The sequence below is a fragment of the Pseudopodoces humilis genome, chromosome 4 (assembly GCF_049639895.1).
Source record: "Pseudopodoces humilis isolate 2021_Gansu_Grassland_sample_001 chromosome 4, ASM4963989v1, whole genome shotgun sequence".
Lineage (NCBI taxonomy): Eukaryota > Metazoa > Chordata > Aves > Passeriformes > Paridae > Pseudopodoces > Pseudopodoces humilis.
In genome coordinates, this window is record NC_142203.1 from 58,832,188 (window position 1) to 58,855,365 (window position 23,178).

The 23,178-nt window shown below is 36.8% G+C and overlaps 1 protein-coding gene across 5 annotated transcripts in view; it reads left to right on the forward strand.

Annotated features, from left to right (window-relative positions):
* PDE4D (phosphodiesterase 4D) overlaps positions 1-23,178 on the forward strand; it is a 280,542-nt gene that overhangs the window by 198,381 nt on the left and 58,983 nt on the right. For 4 of the 5 annotated variants that reach the window (XM_088054344.1, XM_088054345.1, XM_014260454.2 and 1 more), the window contains one exon: positions 14,044-14,235. In XM_088054344.1, coding sequence (XP_087910470.1) covers positions 14,044-14,235 — 192 coding nt within the window. Of the gene's footprint in view, positions 1-14,043; positions 14,240-23,178 lie in introns of those variants that run through there. The other variant, XM_088054346.1, reaches the window with a different exon arrangement.

Consider the following 23,178-nt stretch of genomic DNA (forward strand, 5'->3'; position numbering starts at 1 on the left):
CTCCTACTACTAAATTAAAACTCCTACTACTAAACTAAAACTCCAACTGCTAAATTAAAACTCCTACTACCAAAATTAATTAGTATTAATGATGGGTAGTACGAAGTTTTTTATTTGTTTTGTTTTGTTTAGATTGTTTTTAACAATCAGAAAGAACTCTTGGCACTTTACAAAGTTCCCGTTTTGCAGGTAGGGAAATGTAAGCACAGACGGGGATAAAATGATTCAGTCAGGATGACTCATCCAGTGAGAGAACAGGTTTTTGTAACCTCTCATCCTACTTTATTCCCACAAAAGAAGCTAAAGTAACAAAGGATATCCTGATAATTTGTCCCTCCTTCAGCTGCCTGGGCACCCCCTCCCATCTGCTTAAGGTTTCTCCTTGAGAGCCAGAGGCTGTCCATGAATTTTACAGCAGATGATGGGTTTGGCACGGTGATGGATGGTGCATCTGCAGTGGTGCCAGCTGGAGGGCACATCGCCACCTCTGCATGCGGTCAGCACGGCAGTGCTTTGGATACCCAGGCTGAGTTTTGCTGAAAAGCGCTGCTTGAAAAGTAGTTTCCATTTGGCAAAATTGTTGATTCTCCTGGGAACACTTCACAGGATGAAATAATAAGATGTTAGGGGAAAATAGTTGAAGACATTGTTCTAAAAGCAACTATGTTACAGTGACATTTTTTCATCTGTAGGGACTGATGATAGTGGACTTTCGCCTTGTTCTCTTGGATTGTGCATTTTGTAATGTCTCCTGAGTGATATAATCACCTCCTTGGTGCCAGCAATTATGGCATGTCCTATCCCAATTTTAGTAATGACATCAGGACCAAGAAAGTAGGCTTTTTTCAATTCAAGTTGCCCCACAACTCTTTTTTGCACTAAGTCAAGTAAATCATGCACAGTTTTTCCTGGTAACAGGAAACTTTTTTATACAAAAGATGCCCTTATGCATTTCATTTTCTTTTTTTTTTTTTTTTCCTACTTGGAAACATATGTCATTTTGTCCTAAGAAACTCTGTAGTTCAGTTGTGATGATTTTTCTGGACTTTGCAAAGATTTTGCTAGTTTAAACTTATATTCTGGTGTTCAGGGAAGGGCTGGTGGAAAGGATGAGGAAAGGCAGCACATTTTTCCCAGTGGAGAATGGCAGCAGATGATTTGTTACATCAGGGAGGATGATTGATGGACAAGAACAGTAGAAAGCAATCATCTCCCCTCCCAAATTTTTAGTGCAAATTGCAGCACAAATACAGATACAAATACAGATAACCTGTAACTAATGAGAAATTTTAGCTGGCCTTGATAGGTCTACAGATAGATTTCTGCATGGGACAAGTCCAAGTTGTAAATTTTAATAGAATGATTTCTTGCTTTGTGAAAAGAATTTCACAAAATATTTTGTTTTGCAGTGCACAGTGATCTTTAACAGCTCTGGCTTACCAGGTCACTCATATTTATTAAAAAAAGTGTATTATTTTTCCCAGCTTCTTTTCCAAATAGCTACATATAATCTGCTTGTAGGTTTGTTTAATACTGGAAAAAAATGCCTTGTTACAAGCAATGTAAACTGGCATTTCTGTTACTACATTCCTTCACAGAGAAAGACTCATTTCTTTGATGAGGCATGCTTAGCTTAGCACTGTGTGTGGTATCTGAAGACTGTAGCCACCAGTGTTAGAGGTTTTTATTAATTTCTAGTTTATTTTTTAATAGTCCTTGAGCATTTTAAGGTTTATGTTCATTTAGATATTTTACCAAATGAGAGTTGTATTAAGTGTATACATATACATATTTACGTATATTACATATATACAACTTTACACCTCATATTTTCTGAATTTTGTTAGTAGTTAAAGCACTATATTTGTAGCTCTGTAAGTTTTGCTTTGTAATGTTTGATTTCAGAGTCCAGCAGTCATGTGCTTGGTAGGGATCTTACAGTGGGTGGTAGAAACAGACCGTATAGGACCACAAGAGATTGTAATAAGAACATGCTTATATTACAGTTGTAGTTAATAAAAATAAGACTGTGAATAAAGTGTTCCAAAGATCTTGAAGATGAAGTTCATCAAACATGCATTATAACCAAAATTGAATGTGTTCTTCTTCATCTGTGCACCAACAGTTAGAAGGCAAACCTGCAACACTGCATTTGAAGTCTGAGATTTCTGATGGTCTGCCATTAACAGCTCTTGGTAGTGCTACAGCAGGCTGAAATAGAAAACTGCAGATGAGCAATAGTAAATGCAAGGGTCTTCAATATGTGCTCAAATGTATACACAATAACCTGATATCCATGTTATTATAACTGAAAAGTCAAGAACAAAAGCCAAGTTTGCATTTGACTTTGGAATTTTGGTTTAGTCCTGTGCATAAATAATTTTATACTTTACCTGTGTGGTTCTCTATTATTTTTACTTCACTGAGTATTCAAAACAAATGCAACTCAATTCATGAGATATTCAGTATTTTATCATTTTCTTGCTTTTCATTTTATGTTCACATGCTTTATTGATAATCTGCTGTTCATATTATTGTAAAAGCAGCTCCAATGTTTTCAGTAGCTTTTCTATGCTGCTCACCACTATGACACTTTACTACTTCTCACAGATGACTAAATTACTTTTCATATCACCCCTGTGATAGAAGGAATTGTTATCATCTTTATGTAATAGGTATTAAACCACAGAGATTAAAGTGAAAGTATTACCCAGCTCAAATATTCAGAATGTGATGTCTAGGACTTTGGTTTTCTGATCTCCATGGAATGGAAAGACTCTTGCATTGTTTCAATGACACGGTGAGCAAATGATGAGAGGCTGGGTTACAAGGGGGATGTAGCACTTCTACTTGCTTATTCTTACCCTTTTCCATTGGCATTCACTTCTAGTACTCCTACAGAGAGAATAGTGGATTTGATGGACCTTTGATCCACCCTGAGCAGTAGCTACTCAGAGGTTATGTTGTGAGTGTTGATGGCTTAAGCATGTAGATACCTCAAGAACTAAAAACATTTAGCTAGTGATGCATGATAAAGTTGGTATGACTGGTTCATTGTCAGGTGCTTTGCAGCTTGAACAAATATTATGTCCAGTTCCTGATAATAAAATTACTCTTAATTCTCAGTAGACCTTTGATCAGAACCTATCTTCTGCAGTGAAAAACACAAATACCCCACCAACAGGGGCTTCTTCCTTAGAGTTCTCCAAGATATTGAAAGAGACAGGAAATTTAAAAAAAATACTACAGTAGCACTTCAGATTTTTTCAATAATGCTGATACATGAGGCAACAGACCTCATGTACCTAAGTACAGCTTGGCCTGTACTTATAACATTTTTAACGTTAATGAAGAAGTTCACAGAATCAGTAAAAAGTATTTTGCAGACACTTGGCTAACTTATACTTTGTGCAGCAAAATATGAGTCACTAGAATATCTCATAAAATAGTTTTCAGAATGTCTTAAATATGAAAAAATATTATTTTCTCTGTCACTTTCTATCAACAGTTGACCCTCTTTCCCTCTTAAAAACTTCGAAAGAAAGTTGCAGCACAGAATTTAGTAATTTAGCAACAAGAAAATACAGTCTTGTAATGTGGAACTTCAGGCATACCTCCTAAGTAATGCTATTAGGCACTGTAATAATATATTTAACATTAAAATAAAAATCAGGAAAAACAAGACCCAAATGATTCATTATTATAGATTAAAATTTACTTTGGGCTAGTGGCATGAATTATCTTTGACATTATACACGCGCACAGTGAATGTGCTCAAGGTCTAACCCAAGTATTAGTGCATTCTCATACAAGACAATTAATCTCAGCAATCTTCCAAGGTTAGCTCCTGAACTTTTTTCCCTTTAAAAGCTGTTGCTTGGATGCAGCAAAGAGCTTCCAGAACTCAAATCACTACATACACCTTGATACATTTAGTATAAGTCTAGGAAAGAGGAAGCAGCAAAAAATGTAGCATATTTGGTAAAAAAAATATGGTATAAAATAAAAATGATTCAATATAAAAAAATAGGAACTAAAATAAAAATTAAAAATAAAAATACAATACCCAGAATTTAAAGAACTGAAATGAACTGAAGTGGAAAGGATGAAAAAATTTGCTAAACCAAAGTAGAAAAATTTTAGAACTCTGAAGGTCTTAATACCTGTAGCTTTCACCCTTTACAAAATACATAGCTTGCTTTCAGTAATAATTGCTGTTAACATATCCCAGTACAAATTCTTGTGGAAGAAGAATTTCCTTGGGATTTATTGCCAGCAATTGCTTATTGCAATGAGAGGACTGCTACAATGGTTTGAGAAAAAAAAAAAAAAAGTTTCCCATCAAATATAATTATACATAGATATCTTTGTCTAGATATCTTTACCTAGAGCTTTTATTGTCATGGGCAATCTAGAACAATACCTAAAGAAACAACTGCAATTTCTTATCCAGCTGTCTTTTGTTCACTCTTCTCTGAAGATGTCCTTGATTTCATGGTGATATTTATTACATTGTAATATTACATTGTACTGGTGAAAGAAATCTTCAGTGTGCAAGGTTCCTATAGTTTGGACTTTAGAGTTTCTTCTTTTGGTACCTTTCTGTCCACAGCCCTTCTCTATTTTCTTCAATGCACAATTTTTGAAGAAAGGATTTCTTAATATCAGTTGTGCAAAGATTTAATAATTATGAACTAAGTGTTGCTGAGGATTGCAGATCCTTTTGTCATAATGTTCATACCTCCTGGCTCACTGGACCTCCTTCTAAGGACCTGGGCCTGTTTGAATGAGTCCAGAGGATGCCACGAGGATGATCAGAGGGCTGGAGCACCTCTTCCAGGTGGACAGGCTGAGAAAGTTGATCTTGTTCAGCCTGGAGAAGAGGAGGGAGACTTACAACACCAGAGAGACATTAGGACACCTTCCAGTACCTGAAGGAGACCTACCAGAATGCTGAAGAGAGGCACTTTATGAGAGAATATAGTGACAAGTAGTGGCTTTAAGATGAAGAAAGATAAGTTTAGATTAAATGTTAGAAATAAATTCCTCATTTGTGAGGATGATGAACCACTGGTTGCCCAGAAATGCTGTGAATGCCCCATCCCTGGAAGTGTTCGAGGCCAGGTTGGATGGGGATTTAAGAAACCTGATGTGGTGAAAGGTGTACTCCTGCTCATGGCAGGTGGGTTGAAACGAGGTCATTTTTTGGTCCCTTCCAAACCAGTCTATGATTCTGTTAATCTATGCTGTATTTTCTGGTATGGGAGAGTAGCAGGGAGTAACCACAAATGCTTAGTGCTGCCGCCTTCTGTCACAGGTGCTCTTTGCAAAAGATCTTTGTCACTAATCACAGGGTAAGTGTAGCCATTTTTTCTGTGACACGGTGTTTATCGCTATTGGGGCTGTATATGATGATGCTTCAGAAAGACATATTTTGCTGGGAAGCTTTGTAATGCACATTAGAATCATCCCTTAGAATATTTTTACCATTTTTGGACTACGTGGTCTAAGAAACCACCTCTTTTCCTACATGCTTGCTTTATCATGCCAGTAATTCATAAGGAATATATAAGCAATTTAATTGCTTTTGATAAAGAGATCCAAGTGGATTCACAGAAAGAGGAGGCTGAGCTCTTTCAGTGAATTGAATTTTCCTTCTCTGGCACAAGTTTGGTTCTCAACCAGGCTGTGCTAATATCTTAGGAAAACTGCATTTTAACTAGGATTAGGAAATATGATTGGTGGATGGTTTGCACATTTTAATGAATTGATAAATATTTTGATATGCTTTGAAATTTTTGGCAAATTACTGAAAAAATTACTGTGTATTACAGTAAATTCATGCCATATGGTCACACTTAATGCAAGTTGGTTTTATATCCCTGCATCCAAATACTGCTCAGAAAGTAGTGGTGCATAAATGAAGTTGGAATAGTTGGATCAAAACTCACCCTGGTAAAAGCCAGGGTTTTTTTAACTTCTTGAAGAAACTAGGTAAAGTGTTTTTTTCAAAAGGGTTTGAAGATAGTTCAGTATTTATGTCATCCAGAGGAACCTAAAGAGGCTCAAGAAGTGGGTGCATGGGAAACTAATGAAGTTTAGTAGAACCAAGTGCAAGGTGCTGGACTTGGGTCAGGGCAACACCTGAGAGGATGAGCACATCAAGAGCAGCTCCAGGAAGAACTTGTGAGACTGGACATGACCCAGCCATGGGCACTCCCAGCCCAGAGAGCCAAACATGTCCTGGGCTGCATCCAGAGCAGCGTGGGCAGCAGGGCCAGGGAGGGGATTCTGCCCCTCTGCTCTGCTCTGCTGAGACCCCACCTGCAGGGCTGCCTCAGCTCTGGGGTCCCAGCACAGGAAGGACATGGACCTGCTGGAGGGAGTCCAGAAGAGACCACCAAGATGATCAGAGTGATAGAACACCTCTCCTGTTAGGAAATACTGAGAGTTAGGTTTGTACAGCCTGGAAAAGAGAGGGCTTTGGGGTGACCTAATTACAGTCTTCAAGTACTCAAAGGGAGTTTACAGGAAGGATGGAGAGAGGCCATTCACAAGAGCATGTAGTGACAGGACAAGGGGGAATGGCTTCAAAGTGAAAGAAAGTAGGTTTGGATGAGATATTAGCAAAAAAATTTTTACTGTGTGAGCCACTGGAATGGGTTTTCCAGGAAAGTTGTGGATGCTCCATCCCTGGGGATCATAGAATCATAAACCCATAGGATTATGGTGTGATTTAAGTGAATGGTGGCAGATAGGCTGCAATCAAATAATGACACTAATAGAATGTAGAACCATCAGTCCAGCTGAGACTGAACTCCTGAAAATGCAGTTGAAGTGTATCTGCAGCAATGGCATATGGGGGTGGAAGGGACCAGCAGGCTTGTGGGGTACTTGGAGCAACCCAGGGTTTGCTGCCTAGTCTTTTGCAAGTCTGGATCAAGTGCTTCTGTTTTTCAACATTCTTTTTCTCAGATTGCCAAATTACTTCTGATTCTTCAACATTTTTTGAAGATTTTCTCATTCAGATCTCAAGCTGCAACAGATATTAGCAGAAGCATTGGGAAAAACAGTTACTGTCTTGGTGGCTTTTTTTGTCACTGAAAGTAGGAATATTAGTCCCATTAGGTCTATTAGATCAGAAGAATGACACAAAGTGACTTAGACTTAGTAAAAGCATGAGCAGATTACCACACTTCTTGGAAATTATTTTTCATTTCATTTCTCTTGTGGTTCCTGTTTGAATTGTAGTTATACTAAAATAAGACAACTATTTCAGCTTCAAGGAAATTTCAAAACATCAAATCCATATGATAAGATCTGGAATCTGGCATTCTATTTGAACATCACATTAGTAGAAAGAATGTCACTTGAAGGACCAAGTTTAGAGAATGAGACTTACCAGGTGAGGGATGATATTCTCTCTGAGGAAAAAATAAAAGGAATAACAAAGGAATCCCATGGCATAGCTATGAGATAGTAAGGCTAAGCACAACAGGCAGTTTAATAGGTGCCTTAAAAAAGTGTTTCATGCCAAAGTGGATAGACCACTGAGGTATAATTAAGAATAATGAGGTGAAGTTGTGGAAAGCACTTCTTCAGCTGAGTACCAGGAAACTCTTCAAAGCTAAAGTACCAAAGAAATTGAATAGTCATCACAGGAAACTCCTTGCTTGGAAACCTCATAACAAAACATAAAGCAGCTTGTTTTGAGGAATTGGATTTCCTGAGATGCTTGCTAGAAAAACATGACACAGAAGATAAATAGATAGTTGGAGTTCCTTTGTTAACATGTTTGAGTTGACCAGTTCTTACAAACCAGTCTGCTTCATTGTTTTATTTGTCCTACACATCTTCTATTCAACTCTTTACTGGACTTCTAATACTATGTATAGTAATTTTAGATCTAATATTAAGCCTTCGACACTCAAATGTTTGTAAAAACAGTTATGCCAAGAGCAAAAGCCAAATTCTATTGCTAAAAAAAAGTCATGAAATGTCACATTTTATTCTTTTCCTTGGAATTTTCATACTGGAAAATCTAACCACACCACTTCTAAATATGGAGTTAATCATAGGGCTTGCTTTCTGAATCACTGAACTGGAAACTTAAAGCCACAACCAGATAGTTGGCTTGAATTCTACAGTGGTACATGAAAATTCAGATTTAGATCATATGTTTCTTTTAATATCATTTGGTTACAATTGACTGGAAATATTTTAAGTAATGGAAGCCAACAAGTTTTCTTAAATTTGCTACAAAGAAAATAAAAATATCAGTTCACATATAAGCTTTTTTTTTCTTCAAATGTAGAGAGTAGGTACTACATTACTTCTAAAATTATCAATAAAAGTATTTCTCCTTTCCTTCCCTCGTTTTACTGAGAGGTTTTTTTTGTTCGTTTGGTTTTTGTTTTTTAACTAGTCTTGGGGGAAAAGACAGAAAGAAAGGAGAAAATAAGATGTGGACTCTTCTGCATCACTGGGTAGACACTGTCAGTAAGGAAACATTTTGAAAGGTCTGAAATAAAGAATTAGCCTGCTATTCAATTATAGAAATCCACTGATTTAGTTTTACTTGGTTTTATTCTGGTGCTGCAGGTTAGCCTGTTTAACATCTAAAATCTTCTGGGAACGTGTGGGAGGAGCAGACTAGTGACAACTTATTTCTTTATGATAAAGAAAATTCTAAAGTTTCATTTCTCACTCAGGGATAGCTATGCCTGCCAAAAAAGGAGACACCCAAGTCAGCTGTTGTCACAATTTAACACTTAGTTTATTAATAAGCAATAAAAAGTCCAAAGTGAAATCACAAAGACCTACCAAGCAATCTTAGATACAGGCACACTGTGACCTTTCTGTACAATCCTCCATATTAATGGTGCATGTCATCAGCTGTGGTGACCCACTGTTTGTTTATATCTGAAGCAATACAGTAAGCTTAATAACAATTAACTGACAATAAGCAAAAGCAATAAATTCAGATTCTGCTTTTGAAGGCAGCATTCAATCCTTCCCTTTCTCCAGTTGCTAAGGCCTCCTTCCCCCTAGATGGGCTCCTGTCCTGGGGCACAAATAATAAACAGTTTACCCTTTCCTTGGAACCTTATAGTTTCATTACCTTGCTTTTACTCTAAATTAGATCCTGCTCAAAGGGAGTTGCTGCAGGGCAGGTCTTCTGTGATAATTTCAGTGAATTACAGCTGCTATATACCAAATGCACCTATTTTGTGTGATATTGGTATTGTGCTACCAGGTGAAAAAACAGGACATGACTTCTTGGAAGTGAGGGCGATGAGTTGTGTATATAGGTCATAGCACAGATGGCTGGAGAGATTGCTTGACACTAGGACAATGGACTCCTTTGATGGGGGAAAAAAATTGCCTGTCCCTCTGTAATGTTAAGGATAGCCTTAAAAGATAAGGTGTCCCCAAGAGGTTCAGTTAATTTGGCTCTCCCTCCCTGTAGTTTCCAGGATAAGATGAAAGTGGGAAGACACTTAGAGAGGAATAGCAGGAGCACAATCTGCATTCTTAAAAAGTATAGTAAGTTCTTCATTTGAGGGTGAAATTTATTTCCTTGTCTCTCCTACTGTTGCATATTCCTCTAAAAACTAAAGAAAATAAACCCCCCAAAATGCTGCAGGATTCCTGCTAAATTCTCAGTACTAAGGAAAACTAACAGTAAGATTTTCTATGCAGCCTTAATTACAAATTCTTGGGTATACTGATTATGATGCCATTATTCCTTATGTAACTAAAGTCTGTATTTTATATACAGGTCTCCACATTTTTTGTTTCAGCAGCCTTGCAGAGACTAGGAAACCGTTTGTTAGGGACTCAAAAGGAAGTCCATGGTTTCTTTCAATATTCTAAGAAGCTGTGCAGTCATTAACAATGACGAAGTGCCCCTAAGATTCAGGATCAGGATTCAGAACCTCTCCTATTCTTGCCACAGAGTCCTGCAAATCTCTAATAATCTTCCTCAAGTTTGCTTCTGGCGTTTTTTTGTACTTGTTGCATTAGGAGCACAGGAAAGACCAGCCATGAATGTTTACAAATCACTGAGTTTTGTCCCCATCTTAGTACAGAGCCTGGATGACAGAAAGTGGGAAAGAAGTGCAAACAAAATGAATAGCCAAACAAGGGAAAAAACTTTGAATTTTGGCTCGTGTCAAGTTTGTTAGCATTGAACACTGAATAAGGCAGGCTGTAAAGATAAACACTATCCACTAATGCCTTAAAACATTTTGTCAAAATGCAGACACAAAAGTTGCTGAATTATCATTGACTTTTCAGGGCTTTGGCATCTCCAGAATTGCTGCAAAGCTCTTTGAACATATAAAATTCTGTGTTGTCTGTGCCAAGTGCTCCTGTCACCAATCAAAGTTTCAGTTTGCATGCATTATGTGAAGTTCCCAGAGCTGGTTGCAGAGCAATGGTGCAAATTCTGTCTTTAAATTGCTACTTACTGCCTATGAAATGAAAGCAACAGAGTTCCTGTCCTCTTTAGTAACAAATTCCATTAATATTATTATTATTAAGGTCATTATGTTTCTCTGTTTTTTCTAATTCATGATGTGGCTTAAAACTTAGTGAGAATGAACAGATAAATATGAAGCAAGCACAGCTGTCATTTTGCAATTTCTATTCAGGCAAATTAAAGAGCCTATCCTATTTTGTGTCTTAAACTTTTGATTTTTTCAGTGTATGCAACAACAAAGAGAAAAAAACTGGTGTGAAATTGTTCAATTCTCCATTCTGATTCTCTCTTATTTTGATACAGTGTAGTCAAAAGTACAGCTTCTTAAAAATAAGACTTGTGAATCAGACAAAAAATTTTTATGATTTTTATTGTAATAACTCATCTTTTGATTTAGAGTTCTACAAGCTTTTGTGTCTGAAAGTGTTGGCAAATGTCTCAGAAAGATCTAAAAAAGACACTTAACTACTGTAACATTTCAGAAGCTTTTTAATATAAACATAGGTTTCTGAACAAAACAGTTCTGTATTCACACTCCCCTTTGACTGTAGAACTGAGATTTTTTTATTCCTGATGCATATTTTCAGAAAAGACTTTTTCTTGGAACAGCACGAGGCAATCCATCCGATACATTTGGATCTTGTTTTTTACTTTTTACACCCATCTAGTGGTCACCAGACTGTACAACAGGATAAAATTTCTATTGCACAAACTTGTTGTTACCTGGTGATCCAAACCAAAGAACTGCTGATGACACTCCAGTTCTACCTTAAAGACTTCTAAATTTTAAAAATTCACCATGTTACAATCTGAAAGTGAAATCACTGATAGAAGCCTGCCATAGTTTCTGACTGGAAGAAACAAGATTGGTAGTATAACATTCATATGATGTTCACAAAAGGGAGATGAAGAAAATAAAACAAAACTGCAAATAAAACGGTATTCTTTTAATCCAACTAAATACCTTTGATTCAGTTGAATATTTAAGTCCACTGTTAAATAAATCAATTTAGTATTAACTCTTTATTCAAAAATTCCATCCTGTGAGCGGGATTTATATTAATCTTCATTTACTTATATCCAGCTTTTAAGTTTTGTTTTAAAGTTCCCAGGCATGCTTATATATATTTGAAATTATACTACCATTGCAGAAATTAGTCTTAATGAGAACAATCTTCTGTTTTTCCTAAAATTGAAGGAATTATCTGCCCTCCTGCTTTTAATAGAAAAACAAAATGTGCAGACTATGTATTGATTAGGAATCTGTTTTCCTGAAGCTGTTTAAAGGGGAAAGTTATTCAAGCAATGAAATATAAATTTTAGGAAATCTGGATATGATGAGCTAAACCCCTCATTAGTATTGTGATTATTTTCTGCTCCTGCAATATTTAGGAATTCAAGCTAAAAGGTATTGATTGATTACAGGAAATAGTATAACAATGGTAATGTGGCTATGAACTAATGACACTACAAACTGCAAAGGATATTTTATTATAGCATTCATAGTATCTTGACCTTTCCAATACATTCTCACATACTCTTCGTGAGCAAATCTCAGTCATCACAAACATGCAACAAATGAGAAAAAAGAAAGATAAAGAGGAGCTCCAGACAGTCCAAGATCACCTAGGAAGCTGGAGGTACAGATCTCATTTGGTGTCTCATGGTTTAAGCTTCTTTAGTTTGAGGCCGATATGCAGTAGGACATTTAAAGACACAGAAGAAAGTATACAGGCATAATCAAATTTAATCAGTCCTGGGAAGAAGTGTATGTTCTTGGGTTTACTGACAGGTAATTGTTATAAAAACTACAGGGAAAAGATAATTAAATTACTATGCTCTCCTGAAGTTTTTAAATAATATTTTCTGCATTTATTTTATTTAAAAGAGAAACAAACAAGCCAACTACATTTGCTTTTCTACATTCAAACTGTAAGTACTGAACACGAAGAAAATAATATAGTCTCAATGTGGCAGTAATCTTTCAGGTCCAGAAATACGTGTAAAGTAAAAAATAAACAATGAAATAAGTCATGAAGCAAAAATCTATGCCTCTGTCAGACAGTGTGCATCTGTGTCAAAATAAGTAATATATGTTTCTTAGATTAGTTCATTTAACAAAGGGAAAAAGTGGTCATAGGAATGCTGTCAGCATTTAGCAAAGGATTGAAATGGCAACCTCATTGAAACCATAAGTCAATGGGTGATAAAATAAGCTGGTTCAGAGTAGCATGTACCAGCTGTGACACTTGTGCTAGACTGAAGTCTAATCAACAGCTGATTTACACTGCATCTTTTCTGCTGTCATTAGCTGTAACTGGAAACCTGTGGGTGTCCTTCAAATGAACACCATTTTAAAAATGAGTACTTTACATGGGTTCAGAAAAAAATGCATAATATGGTGCTAGCACTTATCTATGTTTAAAAAATCATATGAAAGATCCTCTATTCATCCCTCATTCTTAAATGCTTTACCAGTGTTATTTTTGTCCCCATTAGTATAGCAAATGAGCCTAGAGACCTAGTCTTGCTAACCCACACATTTGTAACCTCTCAGATTGCATACCACAGGACATCCAAACATGAAGCCACACGCTGCAAAAAGCCTCCATATAGTATCAAATGCAGCTGTTGGGCTGTCAAGCAGCACAGGTTGCCATGAACACGTCCTCTCAGCACCACCCACCCTGTACCAGTGTTTAATTGTTTGCAGACTCCCGTTCAAGGTCTTGGCAATGATTTTCAAAGCCCTTTGTGGAAAAATTACAGTCTATGTAAAACAGAATCTACAGTCTCCTTCTCTTTCTTTCTGTTCCCTCGTCCTTCAGCCTCTCATGAAAAAAGTGTTATCTAAGAATGATAAGCCTCTTTACCACTCTTCATACCAAACACAACAAAAGTGCTGAATCTAAACTGTGTGGTTCAAAGACACAAGTGGCTACAGAGGTTCTGCTGCTTGGCCATTAACAAAGGATTCACTGCTTCCATCTGTTTGTAAAACAGCAAATCTAATGCAGGCAGATGTGCTCAAGCACACACATATGTTTTAGTCCCACCCCAGCACCCAGCACTTTATTTACTGGGACAAGATAAAGTATGTACTTGAAATATTTTTGTAGTTACAAAAATTAGGTTTGGGTCTCCATAAGTAAAAAGCCCTCAGCTGCCTTAGCAGTGGGAGACAGGATAATTAGTGTCCAGCTCAGGAGAGACGGGAGCTGAATAAGTAAATAATGAAACATCATGTTTCCTCTGGTGTAGAGCTCATGGATACCCTACATGCAGAAAAATATAAGGTTTCCTGAATTTCTAATAGCATAGGATTTTTCTCTGCCAATTTTCTTTTTCTTTAGACTTGGGGGGTTGTTTTGTTCCTCAGTAATTTTGAAGTATCTTTCTTGTACAACTTGTGTTTTTTCACAGCAGTGGCCATGACCAGGTCTTTATTTCTCTATTACTATCAAGAAGCAATTAGCTATGATAATTTGTCAGAAGGGTTTTTTTTAAATTTTAAAATTCTTAGGTCAATAACATAAAAATAATTCCTCTTCTCTTTGCAGTTTCGATGTAGACAATGGTACATCATCAGGACGAAGTCCCTTGGACCCCATGACAAGTCCTGGGTCAGGACTCATTCTTCAGGCAAATTTTGTCCACAGTCAACGTAGGGAGTCTTTCCTTTACCGGTCAGACAGTGATTATGATCTGTCTCCAAAGTCCATGTCCAGGAATTCCTCCATTGCCAGTGATATGTAAGTACCTTTTAAAATACTTCTAGTCTATAATTTGTCTAATATCAAGATTTTTGCAGCCACAAGAATTTATTTTTTTTTTTTTTAAATCAGACTGTAATCACTTGTGCTAGTGAAGGAATGGAAAATTGTTTGTTTATTTCTTTAATGAAGATTATAATTGTTCCTGCAGCTTTTTGAAGAATATGAAGAATATGAAGAAGGTGTACTTGACATGCTTACGCACTCTATTAGCTGTGACAGAATAATAATGATAGTCAATACTGTGTACTAAAACACTAAGGAGAACTGTTTTCTGTCCCTAAAGTTATTTTCAAGAGAAACAATACAAACTCAATTTATGCTTCTTTATTATTTTAAGAAATAGATTCCATTTATTTACAACTGGACTCTTTTAGGTTTTTAGAGAAAAGATTTACCAACTGGCAGAAAATAATATATTTGAGAGAGAAAAAAATATTTCAAATACCCTCTCAACTAAAAGACAAAATTCTAACAAAAGACATTTTTAAGCTAATTCTGATCTCTGTCACTATTCTGTGAAGTGTGTATTTTCTGCTAGTGAGTCATGCTTTTCAAGTATGTGTGGAGCCCAGGTTCCACGTGTAGTGGAAGTCAGATGCAAATCTCTGTTTTATTTTCAAGATGCCAAAAGTATTAAAGTTTCACTTTTAAGTAAGAGAAATTAATAACTCTTTTCTGTTTGGCTGGGGTTTTTTTCTAAATGGCTTCAAATTTCATGGCCAAATTGGTGCTTATGGTTCAAATATAGATCTAAAATAAAATATCAGGCTTGTCAGAATGCCACAGTGCTGTTTTTTTGTGAGGCAAAGACCAACAGATATTACCTTTGAAAAATAAGAGTAGGCACAGAAAAGGATAAGGGTTTTCATGAGTGAAATTACAGCTGATATTTAACTTGAAGTCATAAATGAACACTCCTATTTTTTTCAGCTTATATAACTTTAAGAACTGTTATTTTGTTTAATTATAGCTCTTCTTCTGTGTAGAGTGTCAAGATAAGAAAAATTCCTGTCTTTAGAGAGGGTTAGTGGAAGGTCTATGACTCAGTTAAGATTGAAGTACTCAGTAAGCTTTGTGTCAAGTGGGACCAGTTTTTGTTGAGACAAAATGGGTTAGGAAAAGAGCAGTTCATCTTGCTTCATTATTAAAAAAATGCATTTTTCTTGGGGATAGTATCCCCCTTCCAGCGAATCTGACAGATATCCTGTTTTTTTGGAGGGAGAAGATTCAAGCTTTTAGTATGGTACCTGTACCAGGATAACATTTGTAAAGATTTTTACATTCAGGAGGACAATCCAGCTGACTGCGTTGCCTAGATGAGTCATTTCAATGAAAAATTCAATTAGTGCTCCATCCTTGAACTCATAATCCACTTCATTTCCTAGAATTTTGGGTAATATTTCAGCACATGGCAGTAAATTGGATAAACAATATAATTACTGAAAAAGCACACATTTTCCCCCTTTTTCCCTCTCTATTCTTCCTTTCAAAATTTTCTGGAAACAGATTTACATATAAAATTTATTTGACCTCACATCTTGACAGATTTTCACAGTCTTTTGTCACAGATGAACTTTTGTACTAAGAAGATAAATATTCCTGACACTGTTTAGGAGGGGAGCACATTAGGAAATGTAAAAGGCAAGTTGTTCTCAGATGGAATAATCATCATTTATCAATAAGTCTAATTATAATAAGCTTGGCTGTATCACAGAAATTAAGTGAAAGAAAGAAAGGGAATAAAAAGAGGGGAAAGTTTAAAAAGATAAAATAGCAAGGAATAAAAAATAAAAGTCATGAAAGTCCTTATGCATGTATTCAACCATAAACCGAGTATGCTTATAGAAAGGAAACAAATTGAATATTATTAAATAAAGAAACATCTCTGATTCAGGACCTTACAAAATGAGGTAGAAGATTAAAGGGTTTACCAGGGAGGTACACAAATTTTAAGTTAGTCTCAAATTATCCTGTTTGCCTTGTGCATCTATATACATGCTTAAATATTGTTTGTTTTTTAAACATGAGCAATATATATTACAAAATATCTACATCATTCAGGTAATGTAAGTCAGTTAATTGTGCATAGCAGTTTAGTCTAGATCCCCATATTCGTCAACCAGCCTCAATATTTCACTTAGTAAAGAAAAAGACAAAGCAAAAGGCACATGTCTTATATTTGTAAGGGATAGAACATAAAGAATTCTGGCATTTCCGTCACTCTGAAATACTGAACTTACAGTAATACATTCCAGTCAGCAGCAACAAAAGCAATACTTCAAAGATTTAGTCAAATGTGGAATGTCATGTTAAGACAGCCAGTGGATGGCAGTGCTAAAGTGCTGAATTCATCGTGTCATTATTTATTATGTATGCAGCTCCAGCCAAGGAAGGGAACAAGTTGTGCTCAGTTGTTTGCAAATCTGAAATGAAAAGATGGGCTCTGCTACAAACAACTTATCAAGTCAAAATATAAGATGATAACCAAGAGATTAATACAGTCAGATACTATCCCCAGGAGAAGATACAGTCCGAGTCACTGTGCTCAAAACAGTAAACCTCACAGAGACAGCAAAGGGAGTTTCAGTCAGGGAGCTGGGATGGAAAGTAAAGAAACAAGAGCAGAGAAGGGACAGGTGGAAAGGTTTTTAAAATCAGAAAATCCGAAGAATATTTTGATGAATTAGTTGTGGGAAAGAATAAAAAGACAGGATCAATGCAAGGCTGCTTTGTTGAGAGGAGTTTTGTGGGACAATTATGGGTACAGTTAAGCAGAAAATGCAGCTGAGTGTAAGAAAGGAAAAGCACATAAAATGGAGAAATGGGGGTCAGTAACATTGTTTCAATTATCCCTTGGAAGAAATAACATGGTCTTTGAGAATAATAAAAGCAGGACATGGAGGTTATATACAGAGATTAGGAAAAGCTGCTGAAGTTTGTGAACTGGAGAGGCAGAGTTTAGACAGGAAGATGCAAGGTCCAAGGCACATGAGCACATGTGTGTTGTGAAGCCTCTCTGTGGGATTTCCAGCTGAGATAAGAATGTACAAAAGAAAAAGAAGCTACTGAGGCAGTGGGGGTTAGTGAGACAATATGAAGAATTATAGTTCAGGATCTGTGATGGAAGACACGAAAACAAGTTTAAAGGGATGGAGAATAAAAAAAAAAAAAAAAAAAAAATTCCCAACAGCAGCACAAAGAAAGGGAGTAGTATCTAGATTAAAGATGTGCAAAATCATTATTGGAAAAATTGTCAGGCCTATATGTGAAGATATTAGTGAAGCAGAGAGCTAGGTGAATGTCTTGCTGAGGTGGCCTGATTGCTTAATGCTTGTTTGAACTGCTGTGTCTGCCCAGAACTTGCAAATGCCGGAAGATGTAGAAGTGATAACACTTTTTATGCCCTTCTTGTTAAGGGATCACTATTGTGGTTAATGGAGCAAGAGATTGAATTAGTAGAGAACTTCTGTTTTAGCAAAACCCAGGTCCTATTCAGGTTAAAAAACAGGTTCCTAGAAAAAAAAGGCCAATAAGCTGTTCACTGCAGCATCACAGCCCATGTTTTTTGCCACTCTGAAGGTTGAGAACATGTATAATCCCCCTGTGACTCTGAAAAAGCAGAGCAGAGGGTAGCAGTCTAGACCAGAGGACCAAGACATTCTCAGTAGACAGGTCTGTCCAAGCTCCATTGTGTCTTCTAAGTGTAAGAAGACATCTTCTGACCTCTCATTTAAGACCTCCCATTTCCACAAGCTCTCAGAATACAGCTAACACACAGCATCCTGGTCTTCTCAGGACTTGGCCAACTGAACCTCACTCATAAAAAAGCAGCTGCTGGGGAGTTTTACAGCCTTCTTTAGAGAAGCTCAGCATTTTTTCCTTCACCAGCTTATCACTATAAGCTTCAGCTAGTATTATTACACAAAAATTGCTCTATTAAAACTGTTTCTATTCGAACTATTTCTATTAAAACTTGCTTGCATGCATTAAAGGAGCAGAACCCAGGCAAGGAACACTGACTGTGGGGAACTGCAGGGTGACTGTCTGGTGATCTGCTAAATGGCCACCATACACCCATTCCCTGAGCTGGACAACCTACTGATACTCTGACAGTAACTTCTGAAGACAGCAGCATCCCTCTGCTACTGTCTGTGATAAAAGAAATATCAAGAGGATGAAGTTTACTCCGGGACATTTTCCTATAACTACGGTTACAGAAGATATATATTCTCATCCTCTAAGGCAAGCTTATTCTTTTGTTTCTGAGCCAGTAAGGCCTGGTTTTATTAATAAAATATTGTGATTATGAATCTTAAGTTATGGAGAAAACACCCACCTTTTTCAAGAAAGCAAGGATTCTAGGACAGCAGACAAGACATGCATTTACTGAGACAAGTAATTGCACTTCAGTTTAACAAATTAGTAATAATTGTCTTTTCTCCAGAAAACTTGCAGCTGAAATTCCTTTTGATGTATCATATTCTTTTCTAGGAATCTCTGATATTACTGTATCATGGATATTACTTGCTGAAAATTGACAGCCTTCAAAGTCCAGTCTACTCTAAAAAGATCATTTGAGAAGCATTTTCTATGTGTGACTCTGCTTAGAAACAATATTTAATTTAAAAAGTACATTAAATTTCTTGAGACATTTATTTCTTCATGGAAAGAAATGTACATACATCACTTTAGGAAAAACAGGCAAATATTTTGATTCATTGTGTTTTGCTTTGTTTGATTTTAAGATCCATAAATGAAGTTCCAGGTTGCACCTTAAATTAATCTAAGTCATTTGCAAGTCACTTACAATATTTTTTTGAGTTATAAACAAAAAAATATTTGGAAAATAAAAAGATGGCTCTGTCCTTTCTGGTTGTTTGACACGTTTTAGAGGTGGAATTCAAAACAAAGGACTTAGAATGCAACCAGCTTAAAGCTGAATAATAAACTTGTGTTAACTTTGTTTGTTGATAAGGAAATAGGTTATATTGGAAAACTAAAAGCATTTTTGCATTGAGAAGACTTTATCTGCTTTTTTATTCAGAGGAGAATTTTTGTTGATTAAATGCCAGTTTATTTTATTTACCTTCAACCAATACAGAATCATGGTTGGTTTTGTGTGAGATTGCTAAAACCTTACTATTTTCCAAACACAGATCCCAGTTGTTAAACACATCACTTCCCCTTTAAACACTTTTAATGTTTTAGGCTTTTTTTCTTCCCTCCTCTGCGAATAATGGATGTTTGAAGGAAAATAACAAGTTACTACTGAAGTTACAACCAAAACGGAATGAGGTTCTACAACTTTTCAGTCACAGGTGGCATGTTCTTAAAAATGTGGTAGCAAAACTAATTCTTAGCTGGGATTTCAGGTACATCACAACATCACTACTCCCTGAACTTGCAACACTGATCTGCAGTGGAGGGAAGGGAGGGCATGTGCATTTTGTGTGCCAGCAGTACTGAAGGATGAGAGCAGTGTGAAGAAAGACAACTTTGTAAAAAGGGACTTGAATGTTTTGTGGGCTTTTTTTTTTTTTTTTTTTTTTTTTTTTGGGCTGTTTTTCTGGCTCAGTGATCACCTACATGCACAGGTCAAATTTATTTCAAAACCCAGCAGAACATTAGGTGTCATTCCACCCTTCAGGGCACAAACTGAATCTTCTGAATTCTTTTAATGGCACTAATGCTCAGTTAGTTGTAGAGTTCAATCCCTGGAAGTGTACAGTCTAAAAATCTGATGTCTTTCTCTTGGTTTTCTTGAAGTTGGCATGTTTCTTCTTACATTTAGGGACCTTTGAATTTGGTTAAGGGACCATTTTTTTATAGACCTTTTATAGACCATCTGTGGCTGGCTGATAGCAGGCTGGGTTGCATTGCATGAGTGCCTTGCTCTCAGCAGCTCTGCTATTTCTTTTAAAGAGGGAATCTTTAAAATCTTTGGCATCATGGAAAAGGCCCACATGGAAAGTCATGTAGTCCTATTCTTCAGAAGGAATGAATCCATATCAGTTTTAAACACTTAAGCATGTGGGACAGGGACAAGCAAGAAACAAAATACTTGATGATAAAAAGTAGTTCCAGGCAACACATTTTATTCTCATTTGCAACAAGGTAAGAGTTTATGTGTGTCAGCTAATGCAATCAAAACTCACAGTAACTCATTAAGTGTCACTAACTTGATTGCTTCCAGTCATGTATGCAAACCCAGCCACTAATTTTCCTGAACCTGAAAAGAAAACAGAAATACTCTGTAGTCTCTGATGCCTGTTTGTTTTCCAGCCTTGATATAGCTAAATGATGATTTTGGTTGTATGAACAGTCCAATAGTGGCACTGCTGAGTTGGCCAGTACTGCTCTGATCGAGTCCAGCATTCTTCTCAAAGTTCTATCTCCTCTGGCTTAATCCACCTCTCCTTCAACACACAAAACAAAGCCCCACACTACTGCAGCTCCTTTTCCATTGCCATTGCTTCAGTGGCCCCAGGCAGACTACCTTCTGATTTTAGAAGGAAAACCACCTGCAGCAGTGAAACACTGGCAAGGCCATGCTCTGTTTCCCTTCAGGACTGAATAATTCTGTGTGACTTAATTCTGCCTGTCTGTCTGGCTAGTTGCTCAGTTCCCCACCATTCTCCTGTAATCTAAATGGTCTGCTATATTATGACAGAGTTAAAGCATTGAAGCTTGGTGGATGACTAGGGCAATATGATACAAATGTCTTCATGAGTTATCTGTGGTTTTTTATATTACACATCATGCTGGCATCCTACTGTGATGGTCCACTATATCACTACCTTTGTGACTTCCTCAGGCAGATTGTGCAAGTCAGATGTGTGAGTGCAGCATCTTTGGGAAAGGTTTAAGCCTCTGAGTAAAGTAGCTGGGACTGACATAAGAGGTCCTGGTGGTCCTCAAACTCTTCCAAAGGTGTTAGGAGACTTTCTTGGTAGATAGAAGAAGCCTAGTACTGTTTCTAGAGCACATTATATAGGACAGGAATAATATAGTAGTACTTCCTGGTTTTTTGAGATAGTCAGCCAATTCTGATTCCAGCTCATCCAGCAATTCTGAATGAAGCTTCTGGATTTGATGGGTCGTGGTTCAGACCACTGTCACTGATACCAAAAATAGCCCGTTACCCAGCAAAATCTTTTATTTCTTTAATCTGGTCAAAAGCAGAGGCACCATAAAAGGGAGCTATTGATGCACAGTGAGGTGCACATGTAGCCAGATAGTATGTACCTGATAGTCTCTGGCTTAAACCTCAAAACACAGATTTAGCATTGCTAACACTGTTCCTTTCCAGTTCCTTGGTTTGTAACAGATGTGGTCCTTTTGTCTTTCCACATCTTGAGAGAGCTTCTCACTCAGGGTGCTACTGCCGCTCAGCCTGATTGCAGTTTGGATAACTTAACCCTGACAGCTGCAACAGGGTAGATTCCAAGAATTCAAAGCCTAATCAAGTGTATCTTCAGGACCTGAGGTGCTAAAAAGGTGACATGAAAATTGAAGTATTTTCTTATATAAAATATAAGTTGCATCTAGAAAACTCCAGATATTTTAGTACATAACATGTGTATTAGCCAAATCTAATAATCCACATTTGTTTTGAAGTTTTTGGATCTCTGATTGTAAGGCAGACAAGAATTTTCTTCTCCATCAACATCATAATGGCGTAATGATGTGCTCCCTGTGAAGTCAGTTGGGGTCTTTGGAAAGCCTTATATCTAAAGTTTTTCCTGGTGACATTTTTGCTTTAGAAATTTTTTCTCCCTTTAGTCTGTTTTTCTAAATCTCACTTTCTTAGTTAGATAGTCCAAGGAGAATTACTATAACCAGCATTTCTTTTTGCTGGACTTCTCAGGTGCTGTGGTTTTTCTGAGCCAATCCTCCTTCATCTGGTTAAGCTCAATTAAACTAACTGTACTGAAGCCCCAATATTACAGCAATACTTTTTTACTAATTAGGGCTAGCTCTGTTGCTGAATTAGACAGATGTATCAGAAGAACATAACTGCACAGTGTTATAGAAAATTGTGGTGTTCTGAAACACTCAGACAATAGTTGATGAGAGTCTGCTTCATTCAGGGTCTAATTTATGTGGTTTCAAGTAGCTCTTTTTAACAATCCTCTTACGTACATGTCCGCAGAAATAAATAAATGCTCTGGGAAAAACAACCCCCTCCAATATCAATTTTAATTGCTTGTTCTCTCAGCCCTAAATCCCAGCCTGCTCACAGTGCCATAGACTTTATCCCCTGCATGAGATGCCTCATCATTCCCCACATTGTGCTTACCCTTTCAGAGACATGCAAATCACTAATAACCCACTGGCTATCTAGGAAAAGCTGTAACCCCATTTTGCAATGTGGGCAAAACATTAAGAGCTACCACTTACACTCATTTACTCTTGGCTTTTTGTGCAAGGCCTAAGCAATCTGAGAACTAGAAAATTTTTCTCAGTCTTTAAAAATTGACATGACATGACATAAGTACTATTCCTGCAGAATAATCTGACTTGGAGCACTGTGATTTCTGACTTCACAACATCAGTGTTGCAAACCAACCTGTTTGTATTTTTGAAATGCAGATGATGATGATAAAGATCAAGCTGCATGGAGCAGGCAGCCACTGCTGCTCACTGTCCTCAAAGCACAGCTTCTGATGGCTAGTACCATTACATGATGTTTTCATTGCCCTATCAGTGCAATCTAGGATTATCTTTCATTGCTGCTAAAATGTGACTCTGAGCAGTGTCAATACTTAGCATAACTAATTCATATGTTTTGTGAGTGCATATTTGACTCCAAATATGAAATGTTATTGGGACAGAAAAGAAAATCCTGGCAGTTAAGATGCTCTATCAGCTTATTCTCTATCTTTCATTTGTGGTTTTGTATGTGGTATAATTGTGTTT